The following is a 7,994-nucleotide window of genomic DNA, read 5'->3' on the forward strand; positions in this document are numbered from 1 at the left end:
AGGGCCGGGTGCCCGGGAGGCGCTGCGCGGGAAGGGCAAGCACAGGCCGCCGCCTTTGGGAAGGCAGAGCCCAGCAGCTGAGCCAGCTTATCGTCCTCAGCCCCCTGGGAACGCAGGTCCCCTGTTGCAACGCTGTCCGGAGCACCCAGCAGGTGCGCAGCCACCTGCATGAACGGGAACGGACGGGGCGCCTGGTTCGAGGCTGGACCCCGGAGCCGGCTCCTAGCCCACAAGGGCCATCAGGGAAAGAGCCTCCTTCGCCAGCAGTGCCGTCAGTGGACGGACGGGCAAGGCAGGACGGGGGCACCCTGCGCACAGGGTTCTCCTGTGCTTTGGCTGGGATGCTGCCTGCCTCTGCCAGCACCCCGTGCCTGCACGTGCACACGCGGACGCACGCGGGGCCCCCCTTGCCTTTTGTACCCACGGCCTTGCCCTGGGGACAAGCGTCGGAGATTGGCCTGGGTCTGGCCATAGCTTGGCCCCCACAGGTGGCCCGGTCACTCCTGCAGCACGAGGAGCTGGAGGACGCCAAGCTGCGTGGCCTAGGGAAGCCTGCACACCTCCAGGGCTCGGGGCCGCCTAAAGCTTTCCCTGGCCTCTGCGGGAGCCGCCACACACTTACTCTTGCCGTGCTCTCCCCGGGAGGGGCGGCCCTGCCCGCCGCTCTGATGCCCTCTGCCTTGCAGGGCTTTGGCCTCTCCCTGACCAGCCTCTCGGCGTAGGCCCTCCTCAGGAGGTGGGCAGGGCAATGGGGATCCTCAAAGAGATGGCGACAGGGGCTCTGCAAAGGCAGAAGAGACTCTCCTGAGGCACTGCCACCGAGAGCTGGGGCTGCTCCCAAGGCTTCAGCCGAGGCGTGTCACTTGCACAGCCTTGGCGTAGCCTTCCAGGCAGCGGTGCGGACCGCTCGCAGGGAGGCGCAGGCACTCAACAGACTGCCCGTGCCACAGCCAGCTGCGCGCTTTGGCCTGGGGCCCTCGGGACAGCTCCTCCCGCGGGGCAACGTGCAGGGCAGCGGGCAGACAGAAGGCCCCTGCCTGGCCAGTTGCCACAGCTCCGCTGCCGTGGCCCTGCCGCCAGAGCCTCCCTGCTCCCCTCCCAGGCAGCGGGGAGGGCAAGTGCCCTCTTCCTGGGGGCTCTGAAGTGCACGCCGTACCTGGCCTCGCTCCATGTTGCGCCCCGCTCTGTCAAGAGGGTATTGGCGCCGCACCTCCGCTTCCACCTCTCGGCGCTTGGATGCCATCAGCAGCCGGAGCCGTTTCTCTTCCCTCTCAGCGTGGAGGGACCTCGTTCCCTGGCGGCCCCGCACACACGACACGTGCAGCGTTAGTGTTCTTGGGCTGGCCACGAGGGCAGGGGGGCTGGGCAGCTCTTGCTGCCTCTTCTGCCCTGGCCCAGAGCCCGAAACGTGACACAGGGCTGGCAAATCCCTAGGACGTACCGTTCTGGAGGGCTGCGGAACACAGGGGGGGAGCTGCAACCGCGGCTGAGCTGGAGGTCTGGGCTGCTTCGGCTCCTCCTGTGGCTTCTGCCGGATCACTGGCAGGGACCTAAAGAGGCACGGCAGGCTGAGGCCGTGGGAGCCCACTCTGAGCCAGTTGCTCGGGGCCGGGCTCGCAGCCTGCTCCCCCCTGGCTCCGGCACCACGAGGCGGTTCGGCAAGAGGACCCCGTGCCCAGACGGACGTCGCCTCCGGGGCCTTTCGGCATCGGCGCAGGCAACCCCACTGCGGCCCAGGGAAACATCTCACTTGCCCACCACCAGGGCCATGGGGTGCCCCTGCGGCCCCAGCCACACCGCTCCTCCAGGAGGCTCACCTGGCTTGGTCAGCTTTGGCGGCTTGAGCCTGCTCGCCAGCCTTCGCCAGCTGCCTGGCTAGAGAAACCCTGCGGCAAGCCAGGAACACGGGATCCAGCACGCTCACTGCAAGCGGGAGGCAAGAGAAGAGCACAAGAGCGAGCGTCTCTGGGACCCTGCGGGCCAGACAGGAGCACCCACAGCCCCCTGCCAGCACTCGGCTGGGACACTACCTCTGCGGGCACCCCCGCCCCAAGGCGCCGGCTCTCTCTGGGGCTTCAGAGAAACTGCAGGCGCTGATGCTCGGTGTGGGGTCTCAGCTGCAAGCCTGGGAACAAGAAGGCACCGGGTGGGCAAGAGGGCACCGTGCTCCCTTGGGGGCTGACGCCAGGAAGCTGCTGGCTGGCATCGTGGGGAGCCACTGCCAAGCCCCTGGGGGATGCAACTCTCTGTGCGACCTCAGGGGCCCCACGGTCTCCAGCGGCCTCTGCCGGGCTTCCCTCGCCTTCCTGCCGGCAAGCTGATGATCCCAGCACAAGCCCGCCTTGCTGCCCGCGCAGACCCTCCCGCCCCTCTCACTCTCTCGGGGCACATTGAGAGCGGACTGGCCGCTTCGTCTGCGCTCTCCGAGCCAAGCACGAGCCGGCGGCGGGCGGACCGGGCAGCTCTGCTGGGAAAGAGCTGGTCTTGCCTACGTGTGGCAGGAGAGGAGCCTCGGCAAGAGGGCGGTGCCCCGGTAGCAGGAACCGAGCAGCTGCTCCCTCGACCTGCCAGGGGCTGCAGAAGCCATGCCGCTCACCTTGGCAGCGTGATGACCCCGTCTCGGCTGAGCCGCGTAAAATCGTTTTTGCCCGGGAAGGCCACGATACCCCTCATCTTGGAGTCCTGCAAGGGGACAGGACAGGGACAGCTCAGCAGGCGCCCAGGACGCGTGCCGGTTGCTCACCAAGGTGGCAAACGGGCTCTCTGCTCAAAGACACAAAGGCTGCCTCTCCGAAAGCCGTGCGCCGCCTTCTCCCTCGATGCCATTAACCCCTCCCTCAAAGGGGCCGAGGCGCTACCGAGGCTTGGCCTAGCTCCTCGAGAGCGCGCCTAGGCCAGGCGGCGAGGCAGGTGACGGCAGCCAAGAGAAAGCAGCTGGGGAGAGCTGTGACAGCATTGCCAAAGAGACACGAGGAGGAGCCCTGGCAAAACGACGAGCTCACCTCCAGAAGAGCTGCCAGCATGTTCCCGGTGGCGTCCAGCTCCAGCAGGCAGTCATCGAAGAAGGTCATGCTGACGGCTTTTCTTCGCACAGCGAGGATGCCAATGCCCTTGAAGGAGAATTCCACCTCCTTGTTGTCTCGCAGGGCCCCAGCGAAGAAAAGCAGGGTCTCGTGGATGCACTGCTCGACGATTTCTCGGCGGAAGTGGATGTCCGCGGCGATCTGCTCAAAGTCCAGCGGGACGGATAGCGTCTCGTCTAGGAAGCAAGCGCAAAGCAACCAAGTCACGCCCACCGCAGTTCAGCCGGCTCCCAGACCAGGTGCCATCAGCGCCCGGCCCTCGGGCAACGCTCTGCCGGACAGCGCTTCCCTCTCAGCTTCGGCCACATCTCCACAGGTGTCAGCAAACGCAAGGACTGTGCAGGGCAAGCATCCCTCCTCTTACCTGGAATTTTGGTCTTGGCACACCTGAGCTTGTAAAATTTCTTCAGAAACCTGCACGGCCGGAACACGGGTCTCTCAACAGGCAAAACCTTGTCCTCTCCCACCGTGGCCTGTGCTGGGACAACTGCAAATGTCCCAACTCCGATGTGCACCGCCTGAAAATGCAAGCAAGAAGAGGCAGCGTTGGCGGTGCTGCGCACGCAGGGTCGGGAAGGCTGCCGCAGGGCTCGCGTGGCCCTGGGGACGGTGCTTCATGCCCTGCCCGCTGCAGAGGTGCAGGGGGCCAGGGCGGGCCACGAGCAGGAGGCAAGGCTCACCCTCTTCTGCAAGAGCTGTCTACGGATATACTTAGATGCGGCAGCCCAGACTCTGCAGATTTCTGGAAAGCAAAGGAAAGGCACGCCACGCTCTGAGTCAGCAACGCTCAACCATCCAGCGGCCCCCTACCCACGGAGGCGACAGCGGAGTGAACTGAAGGCCCGCCTCGCCCTGAGCAAACACTCGCAGCACCGGGGCTGCCCAGCTCCATTCCTGACCGCTGCCAGCCTCCAAGAAGCGGGCCCGCCCTGTGCGTGGGCAGGACGGGCCTCGGGAGGAAAGGCAGGCCCCGCGACTGTTCTGGGGAAGGGGATCCCACCCTTTCCCACGGGTCGCGGCAAAAGGCCTGGCCTGCCAAAGCCAGCCCCAAGCCCCAAGGCGGCAGCAGGCAGGGCTCTCCTTGCAGCCGCCACTCCCTTCCAGAAGACCCCAGCCCCAGCCCCAGCCCCAGCCCCAGCCCCAGGGTTTCCGCAGCTCGTCTCCAATTCATCGTGCCTCCGACAGCACTGCTGCAAGGGCTCCCCAGGGCCTTACCGCTGGTGGTGAGCTCCTTGAGGGTTGGAAGCTTCTCGGGCCCCAAGGGGCTAAAGAGCAGGTACTTGATCATCCTGGCCCCCCTGCGCTGCACCAGCTGGGGAGGAGGTCCTGCTCCTGCTACAGAACCCCTCTGCTCCTCGCTCGCCGCCTCCTCTTCCTCCTGCTCCCACTTCCCCAAGCGGCGGCTCCAGCGCTCTCCCACAGCCTCCCCTCGCCTCCTCCTGGCAGCAGGGCAGCTCCTGCGGAGCAGAGCGTGGGACAGAGCAGCCCTGGCACTGCCCAGGCCTCGCTGGGGAGTGTGGCTGGGGCCACGGCGGGCAGAGGAAGCTGTTGCCATGAGGCGGGTGTCCCACTGTGACGCTGCACCGTGTCACACAGGGCTGCGGGGACGCGCCACCTCGCAGGCCCACCCACGCTTGGCCCCAGCACGGGCAGGGCAGCCGCGCCGGGCAGGGCCCCGGAGGCTGACATCCCCCTGCGTAGCTCACCTCGGCCCCCCTCGCCTGCCCTCAGACAAACTCTGGCAAGGCGGGAAGGAACGCGCATTCATGCTGCGGGGGCTTTGCGCACTCTTGTACAAGAGGGCTGGGGAGGGCCCGCTAAGTCCCGCTAAGGAGGGCCACAGCGGGAACAAACCCGGAGCTTTGGGTCACGAGACGATGCTCAGCCCCTCCTATCCCCTAGGGCCACTGGGGCGGACCTCTTTCACCACACCAGCACCCACAGAGGAGGACCGCAACAGCACATGGCGCACGGGCTGCTGCAAAGGCACGACGCGCCTTGCCAATAAATCCTCCCAGGCGCGCTCCCCGTCCCGCAAGACTTCACTAGCCATGACTGTCGCCTTCCCAAACGCTCCCCTCAACCCCCGGGGGCCCCACTATCCCCTGGGGACCCTGAGCACAGCTCCGCGAGCAAGAGATACGCTAACAGCAGCGCCTGGAGAAAGGCCTGCAGGCAGAGGGCAAGGGGAGGCCGTCCCCCCAGCAAGGAGCAAAGGTGCCGTCAGCGCAAGCCCCAACACCACAACATCAAGGAGGCCCCAGAAGGCTACAGCTCCCCCTAGACAGGCCAGCAAGGAGCCATCCAGAAAAGCAGGCCGCAGGGGCGTGCAGGCGCCAGCGCACTGGGCAGCCTCACAGAGCAGCCGGTCCCGGCATTGCCCCGGGAGAGATGCACGCTCTGCAAGGGAAGAGCACCGGCAGCAGGCAACAAGACGGGAATCTCACCCCCTCGGGTGCCGCGGGAGCTGGACTCTACTGTCAAAAATAAACTCCAAATTCCAAGCACTCTGCTCGGTGCCACCTGCAAACTCGCACTCAATGCCACTAGCTGTGTCCTTAAGGAAGATCTTCCCGGTGAGACAAAACTGGGAGAGTGGCTGATGCACCCAAGCCTTCAGCCGGGGCCTCGGACTTGCACAGCCGGGCAGCTCTTGCTGCCTCTTCTGCCCCAACGCTTCTCTGGATATCTTCCAAACCTGCCTGCACGCAGTCCTGTGCCCCCTGCTCTAGGTGTGCCTGCTCAAGCAGGGGGGTTGGACAAGATGATCTCCAGAGGTCCCTTCCAACCCCTAGCAGTCTGTGATCCTGTGATACTCCACAGTCTTGGTCCCAGGATGGACCCTTGAGGGACACCCCACCACTCCTTACTGATGTCCATGTGGGCCTTGAGCCGTTGACTGTAACTCTTTGGAGGCGGCCGTTCCACCAGTTCCTTATCCATCTACTAGTCCATCCCCTCCCATCCATTCCAATCCCATCCATTCCAATCCCATCCATTCCAATCCAGTCCAATGTAGAGGTGAGCATTTTGAGGGGAACCGTGGCAATGGCCTTGCAGAAGTCCAGCTAGGCAACCTCAGTTGCTCTTTGCTTGTCCACTCCTGTGGTCGCGTGGCCTGTCACGGCTGGCTGGCAGGGCCAGGCCCCTTTGTCCGCAAACCCTCCTGTGCCCTCGGCCGCAGAGAAACACTGCGCAGCATGGTCGCTCTGGCTGGACACAGGCAGCAGTGGCCTTTATTTGGCACGTTCCCCTTTGCAAAGGCACTCCTCGCCCCCGCCACCCGTTGCTGACAGCTCTCCTGCTGAAAAGGCTGCTGTGACGGCTAAGGCTCCTGCCAGTGGACTTTGCGGGCTGCTCGCAGCTTCTTGCCGTGGCTGCCAGTCCCTGGGCCTCCCAACGGCACCCCAACAGCCTCGTCTTCCCCTGCCTGCTAAAGGACACAGAAGAAAGCGCCTCAGTCCCGTGGTCGGGCGGAAGGGCTCGCAAAGCCTGGCTCAGGCCAGTAGTTCTTGGAGGTGCTGCCCAGGCCAGCCCCCGCCGCTCTGTGTGGCGGCTCCTGGGCCCTCGTGGCCCAAACGATCTGCAGCGAGAAGAGTGCAGATGAGCCGGGGGTGAAGCCGGGCAGGGCCGAGTGCCGGCACGGAGCGAGCATCGCAGCTGAGGGCCGGGTGCCCGGGAGGCGCTGCGCGGGAAGGGCAAGCACAGGCCGCCGCCTTTGGGAAGGCAGAGCCCAGCAGCTGAGCCAGCTTATCGTCCTCAGCCCCCTGGGAACGCAGGTCCCCTGTTGCAACGCTGTCCGGAGCGCCCAGCGGGCGCGCAGCCACCTGCATGAACGGGAACGGACGGGGCGCCTGGTTCGAGGCTGGACCCCGGAGCCGGCTCCTAGCCCACAAGGGCCATCAGGGAAAGAGCCTCCTTCGCCAGCAGTGCCGTCAGTGGACGGACGGGCAAGGCAGGACGGGGGCACCCTGCGCACAGGGTTCTCCTGTGCTTTGGCTGGGATGCTGCCTGCCTCTGCCAGCACCCCGTGCCTGCACGTGCACATGCGGACGCACGCGGGGCCCCCCTTGCCTTTTGTACCCACGGCCTTGCCCTGGGGACAAGCGTCGGAGATTGGCCTGGGTCTGGCCATAGCTTGGCCCCCACAGGTGGCCCGGTCACTCCTGCAGCACGAGGAGCTGGAGGACGCCAAGCTGCGTGGCCTAGGGAAGCCTGCACACCTCCAGGGCTCGGGGCCGCCTAAAGCTTTCCCTGGCCTCTGCGGGAGCCGCCACACACTTACTCTTGCCGTGCTCTCCCCGGGAGGGGCGGCCCTGCCCGCCGCTCTGATGCCCTCTGCCTTGCAGGGCTTTGGCCTCTCCCTGACCAGCCTCTCGGCGTAGGCCCTCCTCAGGAGGTGGGCAGGGCAATGGGGATCCTCAAAGAGATGGCGACAGGGGCTCTGCAAAGGCAGAAGAGACTCTCCTGAGGCACTGCCACCGAGAGCTGGGGCTGCTCCCAAGGCTTCAGCCGAGGCGTGTCACTTGCACAGCCTTGGCGTAGCCTTCCAGGCAGCGGTGCGGACCCCCCGCAGGGAGGCGCAGGCACTCAACAGACTGCCCGTGCCACAGCCAGCTGCGCGCTTTGGCCTGGGGCCCTCGGGACAGCTCCTCCCGCGGGGCAACGTGCAGGGCAGCGGGCAGACAGAAGGCCCCTGCCTGGCCAGTTGCCACAGCTCCGCTGCCGTGGCCCTGCCGCCAGAGCCTCCCTGCTCCCCTCCCAGGCAGCGGGGAGGGCAAGTGCCCTCTTCCTGGGGGCTCTGAAGTGCACGCCGTACCTGGCCTCGCTCCATGTTGCGCCCCGCTCTGTCAAGAGGGTACTGGTGCCGCACCTCCGCTTCCACCTCTCGGCGCTTGGATGCCATCAGCA

General features: G+C 66.0%; 1 protein-coding gene across 1 annotated transcript; it reads right to left on the reverse strand.

The window, feature by feature from the left end:
• Positions 1-2,592: 2,592 nt before the first annotated feature.
• On the reverse strand, positions 2,593-6,026 carry LOC135310682 (uncharacterized). Its single transcript, XM_064439560.1, has 6 exons — positions 5,944-6,026; positions 4,299-4,540; positions 3,894-4,012; positions 3,448-3,601; positions 3,003-3,259; positions 2,593-2,682 (listed from the first exon to the last, which is right to left on the reverse strand). The coding sequence occupies exons 1-6, from the start codon at positions 6,024-6,026 to the stop codon at positions 2,593-2,595; spliced, it is 945 nt and encodes a 314-aa protein (XP_064295630.1).
• Between the last annotated feature and the right edge of the window lie 1,968 nt (positions 6,027-7,994).

This window comes from Phalacrocorax carbo, chromosome Z (assembly GCF_963921805.1).
Source record: "Phalacrocorax carbo chromosome Z, bPhaCar2.1, whole genome shotgun sequence".
Classification (NCBI taxonomy): domain Eukaryota; kingdom Metazoa; phylum Chordata; class Aves; order Suliformes; family Phalacrocoracidae; genus Phalacrocorax; species Phalacrocorax carbo.

What these genes read in the sequence shown, in the direction of transcription:
- LOC135310682 (XM_064439560.1), bottom strand. Translation starts at nt 6,026, where the DNA reads ATGGATAAGGAACTGGTGGAACGGCCGCCTCCAAAGAGTTACAGTCAA. An exon ending in CAAGGAGCTCACCACCAGCG is followed by an intron (nt 4,013 to 4,298) that starts GTAAGGCCCTGG and finishes GCCCACGCACAG; the next exon opens with GGCGGGCCCGCTTCTTGGAG. An exon ending in TGCTGGCAGCTCTTCTGGAG is followed by an intron (nt 2,683 to 3,002) that starts GTGAGCTCGTCG and finishes GTCCCCTTGCAG; the next exon opens with GACTCCAAGATGAGGGGTAT.